The sequence below is a fragment of the Sebastes fasciatus genome, chromosome 24, assembly GCF_043250625.1.
Source record: "Sebastes fasciatus isolate fSebFas1 chromosome 24, fSebFas1.pri, whole genome shotgun sequence".
Taxonomy (NCBI): Eukaryota; Metazoa; Chordata; class Actinopteri; order Perciformes; family Sebastidae; genus Sebastes; species Sebastes fasciatus.
The window spans coordinates 11,381,014-11,402,161 of record NC_133818.1 but is presented as its reverse complement, the minus strand read 5'-3'; the positions used below and the strand labels follow the sequence as shown (position 1 = coordinate 11,402,161).

General features: G+C 41.3%; 1 protein-coding gene across 1 annotated transcript in view; it reads left to right on the top strand.

The window, feature by feature from the left end:
- Nucleotides 1-21,148, top strand: part of ptgfrnb (prostaglandin F2 receptor inhibitor b) — a 57,372-nt gene that overhangs the window by 28,870 nt on the left and 7,354 nt on the right. The window contains exons 8-11 of the mRNA XM_074626486.1: nucleotides 1-62; nucleotides 613-832; nucleotides 925-1,112; nucleotides 5,869-5,988. The exon at nucleotides 1-62 is cut by the window's left edge and continues 56 nt beyond it. Of these exons, the coding sequence (XP_074482587.1) occupies nucleotides 1-62; nucleotides 613-832; nucleotides 925-1,112; nucleotides 5,869-5,988 (590 nt within the window). The remainder of the gene's footprint in view (nucleotides 63-612; nucleotides 833-924; nucleotides 1,113-5,868; nucleotides 5,989-21,148) is intronic.

Below are 21,148 nucleotides of genomic sequence, written 5' to 3'. Positions count from 1 at the left end.
GGGTGACATGAAGGATGCAGAGTACCAGAGCTCGCCGCTGGCTGTACGATGGGACACCAAACGTAAGGATCTTTATCTGCCATTATCTGTTGTTTTCAGTGGATGATATTATTGAAATGATTTAGTCATTTTTTTAACAACATTTTTGATCAGCAAAATGAATCTGGCCTCGGGGAAATCAAAACGTACTCCGGGTCGTATTCTCTGATTTTTAATGAGGTACTTTTGGGAGAAATTCAGAAAAAGCTGCACCATTAGCTCACATTCATGATTAAGAAAACTCCAATACGCTGCCAGCCGGTCACAGTAACCCTGCTGTTGAGTTTTATGAATACGCTCTCGTGTCTACATCTCATTTCCAGACTTCAGAGTAAAATCCTTCAACATAACAACAGACCTCTTGTCTCAGCCGCTCTTAGTCACAACACACACTTCCTTTCTATTTCAGTCCCACTCGGTGACCTCAATTTAGCTAATTGAGCCATGATGTAACGGCCCGCTTTGAATCCGAAGAAGTTCATGGTGTAATCACTTCCTGTCGGCCACTGTTGGGGATCCCCCTCCACCCCCTCTGAATGATGTCACTCTTAAAGTTGATTGTACTGTTTTCAGGTCCCACTCTGAACGTGGTGGCCCAACGCACCCGTGAGGCCTCAGTGGGCGGGGCTACCTTTGAGATGAGCTGCACCGTAGCCACTGAGAACCTCGGCGAGGCGGGCTACTCTGTGCTCATCCAATCACAGGAAAGCCTGGAGGACCCGGTGAAAACAATCATTTCACTCAGCCCTGATAACGTCCTGCAGCACGGAGGAGCCACAGACCCCAACAGGAGGTATGTACACCCACACAATGATGCACGGGAGTCTTATTCAGGCGTTTTATTTTGAAATGCATTCATCTCTCTCTCTCTGTGTGTCCACTCAGAGACAGTCTGGTTCTGACGAAGTCCGGTCCGGCAGAGTTTCAGTTTCGCCTGGCCGGCGTCCAGCTGTCCGACAGAGGTTACTACTGGTGCGACATCACCGCGTGGACCAAACAGCAGCCGGGGCAAGCGTGGACCAAAGCCGGCAGCGCAGAGTCCAACAAAGTCAAGATCGACTTTCAAGAAAATGGTGCGTCAATGTGTTTTGTGTTCACTTGTCCGACTTTCATTGAGTTTCAAAAAGTATTTTAGAACTTCGCCAAAGCTTAAAACAGGAATTGACGTTGACATTTCCCGAGGAATTGTTGTCTGTGGGGTAAAAACTGACTTGAAAAATTATGTTTTAAATTGACAAACATCATATGTGTGATTCATGGCGCAATTCAAACAGGACCAAAAAAATTATTTGTCTCTCTCCGTTGACTACTGTTGATATTTCTTCCGAAATAAGGTCCCACGGGGGACACCAGGAGGGGAATTTAGAGTGGAAAAAACACTTAAACCGACCCACTTTGCTTCTCTGTTGAGGCTTATGTACTCCCACCGTGCCATCATTGTCCCACTCCTTCCTGTTTCTAATTGTGTCCCATACGTAACCCTCTTGATTTCTCTTACTTGTTCCCAAATATTACGATTATTAAGAAGTTGAAATACTAGAGAAATGTTAATGATCCTGGAAATCTCCTGAAGTAACCGTCTATACATAGAAATATGTTAGCAGTTCTGTTCTGTGCATTTCTAGACACACACATCCTCCCCTCCGCCTTAATGATAACCAACATAAATGATCTAATAATGTGCAAAAATAAAGATGCACACACACACACACACCTTAAGCCCTTTGACGCCCACCACAGCCACTGGCCTACTTAACTTTCTCTGATCTGACTGGGAAGTGGAGGAGACGGGAGGAGGAACGGGAGCGTCAGAAAGGAGAGGAGGAGGAAGAGGAGGGGAGGGCGACAACGAGGAAGACAAAGAGAGGGAGGGAGGTGGTGAAGTGGGGCCGAGGAGGAGGAAAGGAAAAGGTGACGGAGGGTGAGGCGGAAAGGGAGAAGTGGTAACAATGTGGGGAGAGAGGGAAAGGGGAAGAAGTGAGGAAGAGAAAAAAAGAGGAGAGGGAGGAAGGTTAGAGTGCTTCACAATGAAAGTCATAACTAACTTCAGGGTAAACCCAGGGTTAGATCGCCATGGTAACTTATGCTGAACAGCTAACCTGCTCCGGAGCAGGTTATGTTCCAGATAAGAGATCAGCTCGTATGAAAGCACCTCCTACTGACCAATCAGAGCTCTGTGTGGTTATCGTATGGTAATATTACACACATATGAATTAGTTTAAGTCATAATCCAGGCTAAAAACAACACAGTTTAAACTGACAAACGCAGGAAGGACACCTGGCTGTATGCGGTGGGTGCTTACCGCTTTGAATTATATTTTCATACTTATGTCCAGTATATGTCGAGCTGTAACCTCCCCACACATTACTTTGTAACACGTCTTTGATAGAAGACACATTTTGAAGCATCTGAATGAGGTTTGTAGGAGGGAAAAAAAAGACACTGAGACGGTGCAGAAAGAGAGAGAGATGGACTGAAGACTATCTTCCATCTCTCTCTGGGGAGGGCAGCAGCCCTTGAGCATTACTTCCTCTATCTCTCTCTTATCATTTGCCGTGTATCCTCCCCCGTTCTCTCCGCCATCCTTCCACTGTCTCCCTCTACCTCTCTTGCCCCTCCCTCCCTCTCTCTCTGGGACATCTTCAAAGTGAAGCCCTTTGGCCAATCAGCCAGCTGCACCGCTGCTTTTTCCTTTTCTTTCCCTGCCTGCGTGTGCGTGTGAATGCGTGAATGTGTGTGTGATCTTTCAATTGTTCAAGTGTGTGTATCCAAGTCGAACATTTTGAGTTGACACACAGAGCAACACGCACACACACACACTGACGGCGTTCAGGCTTCAAGCTGAGCAGTTTTCAAGAACCCCTTATACTCGCCTTAGGGGACGGAAGTTGTGTGCACTCAGTCGTGTGTTTGTGTGTGTGTGTGTGTGTGTGTGTGTGTGTGTGTGTGTTACGAGCTCATCCACAAACTGGCAAGCCTCCCAAGGTTCCAGCTGTATGTTGAATGTTTCAGACGTGTTGTGGTGTTCCTGCCTGTACGGGGATCTTCTCCTACGAAGCCGTATATGGAAATCTAAAGTCTCACCAGCACATTTACTGTTCAATAATTCAGTGTTTAAGTGATTTTTGTAGATGGATAGCAACATAAATATGGAGTGGCCAGAAGGAAAAACATGTCATCTTGTGACTAGAGTAAGCATTACCTCAGTAAACATTGTTTGCGACGGCCAAAATGTCGATCTCGAGGCGTCTCACCGTGACGTCACGGTGACTACGTCCACTTCTTATATACATATATGCTTCAACCAAACCCACGTTGTAAAAAGAAACTTCTTCATGTATCCTCAGAGTGGAAAAAGCCTCTGAAATCATGAGGTTGGTTGGACACGATGCGGTTATTGTGAAAGTAATGAATTCTGCATTGCTCGTCTTGGAAGCTGATGAAACGCTGTTATTGTTGAGTGGTTTGAAAGCTGTTTCAAAGGCCTTTCCGTCGTGACAGCAGTGAAATTGAAGACAATACATCAACATTTAAGGCGGTATTTTGTGCTGAAGAAGGGAAGAAAAGGGATTGTTGTTTTTGCAGGTGGTGCTGCAACAGAACATGAACAAATCGAGACATAAGTTCCTGAATATGCTGCTGATAAAGAAGGATTAATTATGATGTCTCATTGCCATGCTTTCTAATGTAAACACCAGTTACGTAGAGCATTTTGGGACGGGGCCTTCTGTCTCTTTAATGCTTTTCTTGGACTTAAAAAGACTGATTTACTCACTTACAGCTCACCAGTGCCCAGACCCAGGGAGGATGTTCTATATCCATCCACATGGTGTTTGTGCAGCTAGAGTGCATGCATTATACACTAGATTGTTTACACATGACAGCATGAGTACTGCAGCATTCTCGGGGAAAACTGTCAGAACATATTGAATGTTATCGGAGTCGACTTGAAAGTATCCACACGCTGGAAAAACCACAACATGACTGCAGCTTTCACACTTGAGTGAATTTGTATGTCAGAGTTGACGTTTTACAGACCGCTAAACACAAACATTCAGCCAGCGGTTGTGTCCTCACAGACACCAAATAACCAGATAACGCATGTATCGGTTGGATCAGGATGTTTGGTGACCCCCAAGTCAGAGTTTCTCTTTTGGTGACCTGTGTGAGATCTTTTCTAGAAGCACCATCAATCACATTTGACAAGAAATAACAAAATGTAATGCACCGAGTAGAGTTTTTTTTTTTTCAATGAGGGCGTGTTGACATGTCCCAGCAGGAAGATAACAGGTGTAAATGATGAAATTAATGGGTCCTGGTAGTGTGCGTGCTGGCTCACTGTCACACTGTCATGACTCACGGGGACACTTTGTTAATGTCATTAGCAACACCTGTGCCTTTCCTGCTGTAACAAGACAACATGTCTGTTGTGATGAAGTCCTGTGTCAGCTTCGCACAATAAATAATAATCTAACAGGCAGCCGCCATGAAATTCACTGTATTTCATCAACTGTTGACCATTAGCTCGCCAGACTAATGCAACAGATTGGCAGCACTGTATTTCACTCTTCCCACTGGGATTGAGTTTCCACTTAACATGCAAAGATAGAAATGATTTCTTAAAGGGAGAAAATCGCCACCTTTTTATGCAGATGTCCAATCAGAGTTGATGGTAAATGTAGTCGAATAAATCCTATGCATCCTATAATGACCGAGGAAGCTGAGCTCTCCTGCTCGCGAAGCCTTGCCTACATGTACAAGGATGCATTGCGCGCTAGCTTCTGGCACCAGGAGGATCCCCGTTGGCCGTATCCTCTTACACGGCTAATGCAGCCGCAGCCTCGGCCTCTCTCCGCTGCATTTCTTTGACAAACCCCTTCTCCTACAAAATGACGTACAACTAAACTGCTTTCTCAATTACATTTCGAGGGAAACGTATTTTCTCCCGGATTACAGTCACAGTTTCAGACACAGTTCACCACCCGTAGTGGACTTGTTATAGTCGTTATTATGCCGCGTAACTTTCAATAACATCACGCCACGTTCAGTAACGGTCGCTAAATATACTACATCACCTGCTCCACGCATCGCTTGTTGTATTATGTCACTTGATGCAGCTGTCCGCGGACTACTTGTGATATGTCAAAGATGAAATACAAACCTTCCTTCCAAACAAAAACACTTCCAACTTCAAAACTTCAAAAACACTGTTAAATGTATCCTCGTCCATAACATCCTCTGTACTCATATTTTGGGTTGCCATTTTCACTGCAGCATCTGGAGCATGCCTCCTTCGCTACCTAGAGGCGGAGACTAGAAATCCGACCTGAAACAACCTGTAGTTCTTCCTTTCATCCAACTGCATCACTGTCACGTCAAATGACGCCGCTGGATGCAGGACGGACAGCATATTTTGCAGCTGCAAACTCCCGGTCAATATAGCACGCACAGGAATGTATTGCCTCATTCCACTACATTTACCACCCACACTGATTGGACACATTGGCGTATCTTGGGTATGACATCATCAAATATTGCGGGGTCAGGATTACAGCAGCGGTATTCAAATGTTTACAACTCAAATTGCTGTTTCCTCCTTGTTGATTTCAGCATATCAGGGAATCTTTAAAGCCGTGTTTACCATCTGCACACTATTTTAATCATCTACACATCTAGTGTTGTTCCTCAGGGACCTGAATGCAGAATTGATAGTATGTGTAGGTTTAAATGAATCCTTTTGATCTCTGTTGAGTTCCTCTGATGTTTGCCATCTGCATTTTTTTATATTTGAATAAAGCATATTTAAGCTGATGTTTTCTGTGTTGCAGGCCCGTCCTACTCCGTCGCCATCAAGTCCGACACCACCAGCGTTTATCCGTGGGAAACGGCCAAGATGGAGTGCTCGCTCAGCGTCTCTGGATCCTCCCCAAAGACCGGCGCAGACACAGGTAGACCACACGTACCACACTCATAAATCACCATCAGCGACTGCTGTTTTTTTCTCTTGAGTATTCTGCTATTTTTCTTTACACACACACATGCATCAAGAAAACGCACACTTTGTACTCGTGCTGCGCTCCTCACCTGCCAAACCTGTCAACAGCACTGCTAATAACAATGATGTGGCTGCCGCATTTCAAATGGTTGTAAAGATGAAATAGGCTCGCTCGCTCTTGTTAACACACACACAAACACAGCCCTCTAAATTATTTCACTTTCTTTGGGTGTGGGTTCTCAATGTGCGGTTGAAACAAGGCATCTGCAGTGTAACCCTCCATATTCCTTCTTCTGTCCCACCCCCTCCTCTCCTCTCTCGCTCTAAACATCCATCCATCTTCCGCCCTCCCTCCTCTTCCTCATCACTCCCTACTCTATAACTTATCGCATGACGTCACACCATCGCTCGCCACCTCCCTCTGCCCATCTGTCACCATCTCCCCCACGTCTCCTCCTCTCTCTCCGTGCCTCGTTCTTTACGCTCCGGCATGTGTTTTCTATATCGCATCCTCTATGACGAGCAGATAAGACGGACCTCATGTTTGGTTGTTTGGAAATTTTGCAAACACAAGCAGAGCGGAATATTCTTTTCCTGTAGTGTTTTGAAACATATGTGAACACGTTTCCTTTGCACCTGTGTGTCCTCACAGGGATGTATGTGTGCGTGTAATGTATGCCCATACATCAACATAAATGTTTATTCGCAGCAGTGGAGCGCTGCAGGGATTGGCGGGTCGGTGGTTGTGGAGCGTGCTCTCGCAGACAGCTGCACCATGGGAAGAAATTCCCCCTCAGCATCACAGCTGATAGGGAAGTTACGCATGGACGTGTTCGCTATGGGAAGGACTGATGTTGTACGCATAAATATACTGTATTATTATTAGTATTGGCAGTGCAGTGTTTTGAGTGTGTAACTGTCTGGAGGCCAACAACATAACTTAATACAGTAAACATCACCCCTTGTCCCAGTCACCCATTCTCCTGCTAAATTTAGTCTCCGGCTCCGGTCGACACGGGTAAAGAAATCATTAAAAATGCGTCTTTACAGACAACAGTGTCCTGGTTCCTCCTGCGTAGATCTCACTGTGAACAGTTGTCATCGGGACTACCTTTGAAGAGAGTCTCTTTTAGAGTGTCCCCAGTGAGGTCTGTGGATTATCCAGAGTAACAGGCACATTGTGTTCTGAAAGACGCGCTCCTGTTGAATTTTTCAAATGTAACTATTGTTTTTTTTTTGGGGGGTGGCGGCACAAGTTTGAGAGGGATAAAAAAACCTATGCAGGAAGCTGACGTTTTTATGTGTGGCAAGCCAGAGCACGGACCAATCAGCATCCTGTGAGGAGCTACGGGGCGTGGCTTAGGTGTGTGAGATCATGGCGTGAGACGACACGGAGCGGCTCCTGGAGAGGTCAGCGTAGCTGCTGCAGTATCATCAGTTATATCAGAACTTAAAGAGTATTTCTTTATTGAAAGAAGAGCAAAGAACGGCACTGATGTTTTCGCTTTCAGTTAGTTTCGCTTTCGTTTGATTGACGGATGGATCACCTGCCAAGTATTTTTCGAAAGTGCCTGCCCTTTTTCAAACAGGTTCTGTGTGACAAACCATCTAGCCTGGTCAGGTTAGGTGAAATGTCCCTTTTAAAAAAACAGTATGTGGTTCCATTATTTAAGGCCGTTTCCTCTACAGTCACTGTGACTCATATAGTTTTATGGTGTGTGTGTGTTATCAGGTTTCAAGGTAAACTGAAGTGGTGTTCAGGAACTGACCAGAGAAGCGAATTTATTGGGAACTATTTTCAGCTGCGGATTAATACACATGTGGTGCTCTAGTGAGTATTTCCAGCAGCTGAATGGTGTATGTGGGGCTGACTCAAAATAGGGTTAATGGTACTGAAGGAACAATGTTTTTAATAGTTTTTGGTGAATAATGGAGCTCTATAGCGCAGAGGAATAGAGATATATCAAGCTTTGGCTACGTGTTAGTGGAATCAACTCGGTGCTGGTTTTAAATTGACAATAAAAATGTTACTTTTGCTGCCAGTACAGACTGAATTATTAAACCCTTTAGTGACTGATTCAGTTTCTCACACAGGCCCGGTAACAGAAAGTGACTGACGAGTGTCACGAGTGTGAATGACACACATGCAGAACGTTAGGTAAATGTGACTAATTAGGAAACCGGTATCGAGTGCATCAACAAAGGTGTGGCGCTTGCTCAGTTTGGACACCGGCACGCACACACACTAAAAGGGACATTTCCTAGGGTGTGACAGCACGCTGGTGTTCCGACTGGAGGTCAATACAGTTGAGTCATATCAGCTGTGTCATACACGGAGTTCAAACATGTATTGACGTGTGTGTTTTGCAAATCATTTGCTGATTAGTTAACGGCTCACCGTCGCAGCTCATTGTTCTGACACAATACGAAGGGAAGGATATTACTGAAAAGGTTGAGCAACAGCGTGTGTGTGTGTAACACATTCCTCAGGGATGACTGGAAACAGCTCTCCTGTTGGAGCTTGTTTTTATGATGGGCACGGTGAAACACTCACACACAAAATATCCCTCATTATTTCTCACTGCTCCGTCAGATGCTCGTCATATTTACTGTTTGTTATCGGGGCGGCTGTGGCTCAGGAGGTAGAGCGGGTCGTCCTTTAATCACAAGGTGGGGGCGGTTTGATCCCCGGCTGCACCTGTCTGCATTTCGAAGTGTCCTTGAGCGAGACACCGAACCCCAAGTTGCTCCCGACAGGCCGGCCAGCCATGAATATGTGTGTGAATGAGAGGGAAATTGTAAAGCGCTTTGTCCGGTAAATTAGAAAGACGCTATATAAATGCAGTCCATTTATCATTTATTATTGAAGCTATTGACTACCCCCAGGAAAATACTTAACTCTGTGTATGTGTGTGTGACCTTACATGAACCCTCTGCAGATTACAGATTAGAGAGACTATATGGAACCTGTGTAACGCTGTGGGGAAGTCTGTTAGAATGAAATGATCATTTATCTCTTTCAGAGCCACACTAGGTTTCTCATTGTGTCACTAATTACAGTTTTACCAGGTTTGGCCTGACTAGCAGCGAGGCTTATGGGTAAAGAGTGGTTGGACTTTGGGGTCATTGGGTTAAACCTCACAGAGCTGCTACAGTAGCGTGGCTGTAGTCTTGTTAACCCTCAGAATACCGGCGTTTTTTTTGCTCCTGTCACATTTGACTCACTGTGGCCTCGTTTTTCACTCCAATATGTACGTCCTGTACCTCTATGGAAACAACACAGTCATGGCTAGAAGAAGAGAGAACTGAAAACTGTCTTTTGTGCAGTATAACACAGTTATAATGCCTTAAATCATTAAAAAGAGAGGTTGAATTTCTTTGATTTGATTTCTTTCTTTGATTATTTTACAAAAATTGGAAAAAATTTAATCTACATATACAACATTTTGTGTGTTGGCACTTGGAAAAAATGTTGTATATGTAAATTTTCCATTTTTGGAACAAGTGTTAACAATATTGGGGGGGGGGAAATTGGGCTCCACATGCTATACATGTTGAACTATTTACATTTTTACAACCTCTACTTACTCTCCTCTGTGCTCTGTGTAAACAGCCTGCAGTTCAGTTGAAGTTCACAGATTTATTTGTCACACAACTGTTGGTCTCAGCCAAGTCAATCAAGGAGTATAAGTTGTGCTGTGGAACGCAGAATTTAATATTTTTGACAGGATCTAATTAATGCAAACGGTTTATTTTTAGCTAATTTTTTAAAAGAGACATGTAGAATAAATTGATTTTGATCTTTGATTTGATTTCTTAAGCTTCAGTTTGGTTACGTTTCCTGACGTAAGCGTTCGGCACACATGATTTGTTCAAGGACTGTCGTAAATTTGGAAATTTGATGGTAATTTCAGTTTTTTCAGATTCTGTCTATGATAACTGGAGTAATTTTGGTGATTTAAAAAAAAAAACCAACAACATTTGAAACCCGCTGGAGGGCTGTGCCTCTAAGAAAACCGTTAAATCATCAGTGTAGTGTTTGTTGCATCGCTTGTTGGCTGTAATGAACGTCGTAGCTTCGAGAGACGTCTTGTTGGGCTTCAGATTTTTAATCTTGTTAATGTTTAAGTTGTAGTTTCACTCGTTGATACCCACAGACAGCAGCTGCTAGGTAATCTGGTGGGGTGCCTGAGAGAGACTTGATCAGTGGATTTTAATTCACTTTCAGACTTCAGTCGTAGTCGCGTCTTTCTTCACTTCCTGTCTGGAGAGTTCCCACCAGTGACGACATTGAATTGAATGTGGATTAATATGTCAAATCTCATTTAGAGAGGACTGGACGTTAGCGTGTGATCACTGCCGTCTCTTGTCGTCATTAGAGTTAAATTTTGTGCTGATTTCTTGATCAGTTTTTACAATTGTGTTTTCAGCATGTTTGTGTTTAAGTGTTGTTATCTCCGCGTGCTGCTGCTTGCGGACACACAGCATCCATTACCACTGGAATGACTGGCATGTCGTTGCAGTGTGTGTTTGTGAGACTCCGCGTACTTGCAATCAGCGGTAGTGAGATGACATCACCGTTAGAGATATTTTTCCTTCCTTTTTGAAGCTCTGAAACGGTGACAGTTTCAACATATCGCTTTTTCTTTTCTTTTTTTTCTGCTCTGAGGTTCTGTTGTTAAAATAACAGCATATTGCCTCTGATCCTCCTGGGAGAAAATAAAGCTTTGTACTTCGTTTGTTCACACCCAGTCGCTGCTTTTAGGCTCGGAAAATAATAATAGGAAAATAAGTGTCGATCAAGATGATTTTAATTTGGATTCAGTGTAAAAAATGTTGTTAAAGGGACTAATCAAGTAACTAAACTTTCAACCAGAGATCACAATAATGCAAATTATGTGTTTAAAAATGACGTTCTGTATTCTTGTTTCAAGTGTTTTTATTCAAGTCAAGTCAATTTTATTTGTATCGCCCAATATTAATTATTATGAAGCATTATTTTTACAAGAAAAACATGCATATAAACAAACATGTCAAATTAGAAATGAATAAATTATAAAAAAATAATTATAATAAAAAAAATAATAATGAAAATGATACTATTACTTGTATAAATTGGACATATTTTTTGTTTTAACACCCTGTTCTTAAATAGCTTGCATCAGTATGCTCTTGAATACTGTGATGTAATCTAGGAATTCGCCTTTTTTTTGTTTCATATTAACTTGGCAAGCATAACTTACTGAAAGGTGGGTGGGTATAATCTTTAGTACATGTAGACAAGTACGCACCTGCTAAAAAACCTGCAGGTGTTTCTCCCAGAAAAAGGGGAGTTAGTTTTGGCGCTCATTTTTATTACCATTCTTTTAAACGCTAGTCGTTAGTGGAGCAATTACCCCTCCATGTGTCTGCCAAACATCTCTTTGGTTTCTCCATTTTTCAGAGAGCGACGGCTGGAAAAACAGTTTTTGGATCGGAGTACAGTAGTGCTATTATTTTAAAACCCAATAAATTACCATTTCATCTATATTGAATTTGCTGCTAAATGGAGATTTTGAAGTGGAAGCTGATTATTAAAACTTGATCTGTTTGCAATTTGAAGAACCAACCATTACATGTTATGTACTTTTTTATTACTTTCAACCAACGACTGGCAGTTAAGTTGGCGACTTCTTCTCAAATCAATCGACTTTAGGCTTCACTTGCAACTGACATTTCTTGCAGAGCAGAACACAACAAGAACGGCTTCTATGGGCTCCCTACTTTAGCTTACTGCCTTTTGAATTTAGTAACAAAACAAGTATCGCTTTAAAGCTGCACCAGTTTTACCAATAGTTTCATATTAGCCATGGATCAAATGGCTTTGTGTAATTTAAAAAGGCTCACTCCATCAAACTCTGCAGGAGAGCTTTAGCTTCTTGTGGCTCATTGTTTTGGTGTAACGGCACATTTTACGGGGCCATTATTGTAGCAGAATTTGACGATCTCTGGCACGGCAGATGCCAGGCGGAAAAAGACACCCAATTGAGAGGCCTGCTGAGTTCTAATTAATGATTTGTCTGTATTTCCAACTCTAGGAGTAAAATACTTTGACTTTTCAGTCAGTTATATGTTCACATTTATAAATCTGATTCCACAGATTCTGAACACACATTTGCAGATTCCTGCACACATTCACAAATCTCAGCGCGCATTTAGAGATTATTTTACACATTCACAGATCTAATTACGCACACACGAATTGCGATACAGTTACACATCGCTTCACACACATTTGCAAATACTTTTGCTACAATAATGTCCCCATAACATTTACTTTTTTGGTTCAGTTTGAGCATTGTTTCCAGCTGCAGCAGCCAGCTGTTTTCATCAAAAAGGCTCTTATAAACCGACTGTTCGCTACCTGCCCAGCATTAAACAGCAGATAGATAAAGATAGCGACTAGTTGGTGAACATAGTGGAGCATTTAGCAGCTAAAGAGTCAGATATTTCTTTCAGGAGTCAACGTTGCTGGATGGTAAGCTGTTTGCTAACACATTTTCTATAATTGCTATAACTCTGTAAGGTGGTAATATGTCAGTCTTGTGTTTACAGCTTGTTTCGCTGCCCCCAGCTGGCCTAAAAATGAATTACAGCAGCTTTAACCTGATGAAGCTAATGTTAAAAAGTCTGTCAGCTGACATTTCTATATGGACCTTGCTCAGTTTTGCCCTCATCATCACATCCCTGCATGCTCTCCCACCTTTAGTATGTCATTCACTAATGACTACAAATAACATCAATGTATTTTAATGAGGAGTACAACACGCACACTGGATCTTTGCACATTTGCCAAACACCTGGCGACGTGAACTATATTTTAAAATAACTGTGTGGTAAGTTTAATGATACATCCTTCTCTCCTCCTTTTGGCTCCTCTACTCCTCATTTCCTCCCTCCCTCCCTCTCCACTCTCACCAAATTACCCAGCTGTCTTTGCAGGGCCGACAGGCAGCCGTTAATTAGCCAATCTCACGCTCCGTTAGCCGGCCGGGGAGACAGAACGAGGTAGAGGAAGAATAGACGGCGAGATGGAGAGAGAGGCAGAGAAGGTGGGAGTGAATAGGGGAGAAGTGGAGGGAGCTAAGCAGATTGTTAGAGTGAGCAAGAGTGGAAGGGAGTGAATAGAGGAGGCAGTAAATGGAGGAAGAGTGGCTCGAGAACAGCATGCAAAGTTTCCTGAGGAGGAGAGAAAGAATGGGAAGAGAGGACGGACAGTTAATATGAAGTGGTGAGGGGATGAATGATTCTCACTCCATTAACTGTTTCAACAGCTGATAATATTGATGTTCATTTTAAACGGTTCCAGTCGGAGCCACCACAGCTTTAATAAAGCTAGTGACAGCGTTATATGAACAGTTAGGAATGCAGAGCTGGTGCAAACTTCCTATTAGCTTTCATGCTATTTATGTTCCAGCTCCATTCTTTCACTATTTATTCATCTGTTGTCAAAAAAAAGTCCTTTCTTGTTTTCGGTGGCCTCTCGATGACTGCAAAAAAAAAATCCACTTCAGGTGTTCAGCAGAAGCGAAAGCAGCGTCTCGACTGAAACATCAAACGCTGTCTCTCTCTGGACGTTTATACTGTAGTAAAAAAAAAAACTAGAGCAAATGGTGGCTAACCAAACATAAAGAGAGAGTATAAAAGCAGGAGTGGAAGAGAGGAGAGGACAGTAAAACACAAATTGAAACTGTTGAGCAGATAGTCCTAAACAGCAGAGCGGCGCCATCATTTTCACTCCATTAGGTCTCCCAGTTAAACAGGAATGGGAGCGGAAACGCAGCTTTAAAGGAATGCTTTAGAAATGGCAGATTTCAGTGTGATCCGACCGGGAACACTGCAGATTTTAAAGTTTTTAAACAGTCTCTTCGGTTTAGGTTTACAGTGGAAGTCAATGACATTCAACAGGAGAAACCAGATGAGTGTCACAAGGCTAAGGTTTATTTGACTTAAACTGTCCAAAGGGGTGTCTCTTTATACCGGTATTGACAATAACCATGATATTTTAAAAATTAAATATTGATTTCATGTTAATAATACACATATAATAGTGTGTAAATAATCCAACGCCTCTTAAATGATTTTTTTATACAGCTATGGTTACAGACTCTCTCTCTACCTCCCTACATTTGAGTGTAATTCAGAGACAAAACGCACAATAAAGAAAGATAATTTAACTGATAGCATTATTATTATTTTAAAATTTTTCCATAGGCCTAGATATCATGATAATAAAGTTATCCTGAATTATTTTGGCATCAATAATAGTGTAGTGAAAATCTGATATCACAGCCCTAGCTGCCCGACACCTGATATTACTTGAATCTTTTCTCTATCTACAAATTTACAATTTCTATGCCAAAAATTCAGCGTCTTCTGTTCACAATTTCATTCTTATCAAGATAGAATAACCTGTTATCAGTTATAGAAATCCACAAGGCAGTCTCATTTATCATATTCTCCCAGTATTGTCCAAAACATCTGTATTATGTTGTTTTTATATAAATACCTTAAAGCTGCAGTGGGTAGAAATGTCTATTAATAGACTTGTCCGTAACCAAAGAGAGATGGAAGTTAGATGTTTACATTACTCCATGTTAACTAATATGTATATTTCACCTGCAGTTTGAAACTTCTTGGTTTGAATTAGCATTTCTAGTCACATGCTCGTGTTTTGTCTTTGTGTATTTAAGCTGAGCCAAAACAGAATTCAGGTTTAAAGGAGCAGTGTGGGACATTTCGGGGGATCTATTAGCAGAGATGGAATAACATTTTTGTACTGATTAATCAGATGTTAACACTAAAAACACTGCTTTGGTTTTGGCGTGTTGAAAAACGATCCAGGAAGGCTGGTTTAAGTAATGCATCCATAGAGTTTAAGGCTTATTAGACTTTTAAAAAAGTCAACATTTGTATTATTTTAGTACAATACTAACACAAATATGATACAATCTGTTATAAGCTTCCACTGATGCAGCTGCTAGTCTTCCTGTGGGCCTTCAGTACACACAAATACACATCAGACAAGATCTATATATTAACAGTTAATAAAGAAATATACGAGAAATGTTAAATTGATAACACAGTCAGTTTATGATGAGACTGAAACTGGTTTCGTAACCCGAAAAGAGATGGAATTTACATTATTCCTGCTATACTAACTGTATATTTCACCTGCAGTTTGAAACGTCTTGGATTACAAATGTGACTGTTTTGTGCTTGTGTATTTAAGCTGAGCCAAAACCATAATTCAGCTTTATTATAATTACATTAAGAAGTGACAATGAAGTGCTTCATGCTACCGAGAACTAAAACCACAATGGGAAAGTAAATGTTCATTTATAGGGCTTACAGTTTAAACATTGTAGTATTTGATTTTTAGAAGATAAGCGCATTAATTCCACACTGGAAAAGACAACATTTGAACTCTCTAATGCAATCTCTGCTAGTTTCTACACCCTTCTGTTAATGATTAAATTAATTTTTTGAAAGATATCAAATCCAGTATTTTTAGCCGGCGACATAAAAAGGTGTTGGTCTAATGAAAGCGGCGTCAGTGTAACTCGTGTATTCATGTCATGTATTCAGAAAGGCATCTGCAAGTAAAACACGGCGAATATCAAATAAAATTAGCATTCGTTTACTGGAGGTCTTATTAAGCATGCAGCGAGTAAGAGGGGAACTTTGCTTCCCAGTGGCTTTGTTTCTGTGAGGCTAAATAGTGTTTTTATAGTGTTTAGTATTCCACTCTACCAGTGCTGTCCTGCTTTATGGAGCAGAGAACACACAGTTTCATTAGAAGCACTGCTGGTAATTGTCAGTCTTGTGTGTGTGTGTGTTTCAGGCAGTTGTACGCCGAGGACTCTCCTCAAGGGATTAATCCAGAGAAATCCAATCAGACTGTCTTCATTTCCACAGACAGCCATTTTCGTTTTATTAGCCCAGACAGGAGCCAGATATTCTATTAGAGATGCTCTGTAGTTCCTCCTCAGCCGTCCAATCACCAGGATCTCCCTTCCTCCTGCTTATTGGAGCTGCTTCACCACCCAAAAACAGGGCGACTAGTAATGAAGCTAACATGTTTGTGCTCAACTAGTCTGTCAGCTGACTGCTCGGCTCATTATTACACCCGCCAAAACTTTGACAGACTTTCGCTATAACTCTGCGGTTTGACCAAATTGTTAAAAACTTCTTGTCAACAAATCCAATGAAAACACCAGGAAAGGTCTTGCCTGGGAGCCCTAATGTAGCTTCTGTGCCATAGAGCTCCATTATAGTTTGTTGAATCCAGGCGGCAACCTCCGAGTCTGAAAGTGAAGCCAATGCTGAAGTGCCTTAAACTTGCATTCTTTCTAACAGCCAGCAGGGGGCGACTCCTCTGGTTGCAAAAAGAAGTCTGATTGTATAGAAGTCTATGAGAAAATGAGTCTACTTCTCACTTGATTTATTACCTCAGTAAACATTGTAAACATGAGTTTATGGTCTCAATCGCTAGTTTCAAGTCTTCTTCAATACAGCATGATGTTCATTTAATAAATTATGATCCCATTTAGAGTCAAATAGACCATAAAGCAGGGGATGCTTTAGGGCGTGGCTATGTTGTGATTGACAGGTCGCTACCACGGCGTTGTCCGGTCTGGGAGTTGTCCCTGTTTTGGTCTTTTGAACTTTAACCCTTTCACAGTGTGTTTTCAGTTCATGAAAGTAACATTTTGATCGCCTAATTATGTCCTTTTCAGTGTTCAGTTGTACTTAGCTCAACCCTCTCATGTTATTTCTGGTTGCGAAAAAACAACTCCTTTCAAACAACTGGATTTATTCAAGTTTCTCTGCAAAAGCTTAATTTTACGAGATTACATTTAAACACATCATGATAACGTTGTAATTTACCTTCGCCCAATAGTCCTTTTACTGAGCAGAACATGAACACCTCATAATAATAACTCAATGGCACCTCTGTTAACGTTAGTAGCTCCGTTATGTGCTGCCCACAGGTAACGTTACTACCTCTCCTTCTGTTGATTTCAACATGGATTTGTTGTTCAGTGTTGCATTATCAGGGAAAAATAGGTTGCAACCCTCAGGTTTATTAGTAGTAGCGTCATGCTGTTGAGCGCTTTTTTTTCTCTTTCCGCCATGGCTACGATCCCTAACAAACTGAAACATGATACAGCGTGCGTATGCGTCATTGTGCATGCATAACTGTCAGAAAGCATCGAAGAGGAATCGGTAGTCACTGAAGCATGAGATGCCAAGGAATCGGACAGCTAGAAACCGATTCTCTATTCCCATCACTAGCGTTTTTTATTATTTAGCGGTAAAATTAGTTTTTAGAAATCACACATGTATCTCAATATATTGAATCGTAACCTCTGTATCATATGTATGGTATCGTCAGATTCTTGCCAATACACAGCCCTACCTTAAGTGCATCTTTGATATCCTGTTTGCATGTGCTTATGTATACACACGTTTCTGCTCACTCTGTGTTTACAGGGTAGCTGTGCAGTAAGGCAGCGTACGCTGTAGCTTATCAAGTGGCTGTTCGGAGGGGAGTCAGAGAGTTCATGAGTTCATATAGAAAGCTCCGTATGGGGGGGGGGACGATGAGAGTCTGCATTCAGCCGAGGAACAGCTGTGGGCGAGAGGATCAGATATACTCCTATAGCAGCACCTCCCATGAGGAGGGGGGCGGGGGTGTCTCTGGTGATACGACGTGCTCTCCAAAGACGCAGCTCGAGATGCGTTCACATTGCTGAGGGGCCTCTCGCTGTTGATTTATGGCTACGTGATAAACAAAATAATCTCCTCAGTCACTAAGTATTTTCAAATCCTCCTTCCCCCCCACCTCCCCTCTTCTCTCCGTCCTCGCCGCCGTCAAGAACAAGGAAGTAAAGGAAGGAGGCTAACTGTGAGAAAGCAGAGGCTGTCTAATTATAGCACCGTTCCTGGAGTATGGGTGTCGTCTCTCTGAAACAAGCAGCCGGAGTTCATGCGTCAGTCCTGCAGAATTATGCAAAACGCGTCTTTGATCATTAGCGGCGATGTCAGACACTAACCTGGTGTTATCAGAGAAACACACACACACACATCTTTTGACTGTCAGCTAGGCAGCTTTTTAAATGATGTGATTATATAAGAATATAGTCATAGTTATTATATAAGGGATTAAAATAGTTATCCTGTCATCAGAGGTAAATATATTTAAATGGGTTGCCGTCACTTTAATGCAAGTTATTTTTACCTGCTCGTAGACACATATTCAAATGGAAATATTACTTTTATACAGTTTATTACTGTTATTTTTGCTCCATCAGTTATCATAACATCATACTCAGTTAAGTAATTAGTGAGATCTGGGAACATGACACTGATACGATAACAGATTGTTAACAAGCCTGCAGTTTATCCACTTTATTTGGAGGTGAAACTGAAAGTGAGCGCACCTGAAATGTTGCTAATAATCCTCATTGCACAGGATCACATAATTCTTAGTTGAATATGTATATTTAAATTTAATTTAATTTGTTAATTTGCCTGGTTTTAGTTGCTTGCAGTACTTAAGACGTTAAAAAAAATCCGGTCAAATGAGCAAATGAAACTGAGTTTTCATCCTCCGTCAGTGAAGCATCGCCTCGCTTCCTTCCCAGGATGCACTTGCAGGCCTCCTTTCCTTTATTTATAGCTGCATGTAAATGAAGAGGTCAAGTGTCATCTCTCTGTAACATCAGAGGGAACTGTCTCTGACTGGAAACACACTGAAAAAACCTGCAGAATACGTTGATACATGTGAAAAATGTGATTATTAATAATAGGAATTATTGCCAAAACTACAACAAATCAAGACCCAAATTATATTAACATGGAATCACATTGTTGTGGTCCACACTTGGGTTTTGAATTAAGATCATTTGAATTATGCTAAAAAAAAGTCAACTAATTGATTAGCCCATTTGTGCCCAAAGATTATATTTAGTATGATGAGGAAAAATGCCACAACATTTTTTTCTGATTGGTTGAAAGTCTTGAAATTTGGTACGGACATACTTTGAGCCAGTATTTAACAGTACAACTTTGAAATTTTTTAGATCATATGAAAAATCACACTGTTATTAAAAGTCAAAGTCAGGATTTCTTAAAAATTAGGAAAAATGCTAACATTGTGTTTATTTAATTTTTTCCATATGAAATTTTTTTTTTTGCATATCTTTGATATTCAACTTTTTATGAGTTCATAGATACCAAATACTTGATTGTGCTCCTTGTAGTTTCTGATATACAGACATTTTCTTATCATACTATATCCAGTATTTGGACACATGGGATTACTGCTTTTTCCTGAAATATAATAGTCTATTGCAAAAACAGTATGATTACAAAAACTCACTTTTCAGTCAAACTTTTTGATTAATTTTGAAAATTTACTTCACATTTGTGTTAAAGCGAGCCCAGAGAACACTTTCCACCAAAGGAAATTAAAAAAAAATTAGTTGCTGGCACAAATGGGTTAGTTGATCCACAACAAAAATGAAATGAAAAATTAATTGTTTCATTCGTCATTTTTTCCAGCAATAAAATGCCAAACATATGCTGGTCGCAGCTTCTCAAATTGGAAGAATTGCTTCTTTTCTTTGGCATAACTCATGGTGGATTTAATATCGCTGTGTTTTGAACGTTAAGTTGAACAACTAATTAAAGAATTGTTAGTTGCTGCCATAATATTTCATATTGCCTTGGTTTGTTATCAAAGTATTATAAGTAGAAACTGTAGATTTGAATGATTCTTGACTCCAGTTAATTCAGAGTTATGTTCCCAGTACTGTTGTAATCCATCCCGTCCGTCACTTGAACCAGGTGAGAGGTCAGGACGCGGTCCTCACATCAGGTCACGTTGAGTCCACACCCCAAGAGATCATCATTCTCATCACACCCATCCATCATCTTGTTTTTCTTTTACTGAAGCGTGCACCGATGGGAGCCCTGACTGATAGACGGGTCCGGTTTGGTGGACCGGTCCGTACTGTCAGAAAAGCCTGCACCCCGCCCACGCGGAGCGTCTCAATGGAGTATAGGCTTACGTTGAGGCAAGCCTCAAGAAAACAGCTTGAAATACTTCTTTTATCACCCTCGGCGTGGTGTCAGAGCTAAAAATGATGAGTGAAAATCAAGTGTTAGCAGTGAGGATGGCACCAGGGAACTCTAATTTGCCACAAAGATGCAATGAAATGACATCTATACTTGCTTTTTTAATAGGTAGGGCAAAATAGTGGGACAATTATGTCAATGCAGATAATTTACTCGATTAATAGTTTAAAATTTAGGAAAAATGTTCATCACAGTTTGCTTTTTGTCTGGCCAATAGTCCATTTACTGTAATATAAGAGAAGGAAAAGTTGCTGTTTCTTTCATTTGACAAGCTAGAACCATCAAAACGTTTGCATCTCTAGACTTTAGTACGTGACAACCTGTGTTCCCTATAGTGCTGCAGAGTGCTAGTTGTGTCACAGTAACAGTGTTCACGTTGCTGTGAGGAACCATGCAGGCTTTTCTTCAGGATGTTAATGAATAAAATCAGCCCTCTCTCCGTGTCAGAACTTCACTCATCAGTTGATTCTGGTCAGCGAGTCTGGAGGGTTGTGTGTGTGTGTGTGATTGTGTGTGTGTTAGTGTGTGGTCAGTCGACCCATTCACCCCCCCCACTCGATGTCACATCCCGTTTCCTCCTCTTTGGTTAGATGGACCGCTCGGCCACTTTTCTTTGTGCAAAAAAAAAAAAAAGCCCCGGTGCCCTCTCTCTACGCTGTCCTAATGCATCTTCATCACCACCATCATCATCATCACCGTCAGATTTAACAGTGCGGAGGGCTTTTTATGACTTCTAGTGGAGACGAGGAGCTGATGTACTTTAACGTGTTCTCTCTTTTTTTGTCTTCTGACATGTGGCGGGAACTTAATTATTTATTTATTAATAAATATTTTATTTACTACGTGGATATATTTAGCAGTTCCAGTGAAATAGTGCGCTATAACGATGAAATTATGTACTAAAAATGAACATTTTCACATAAAGTCGT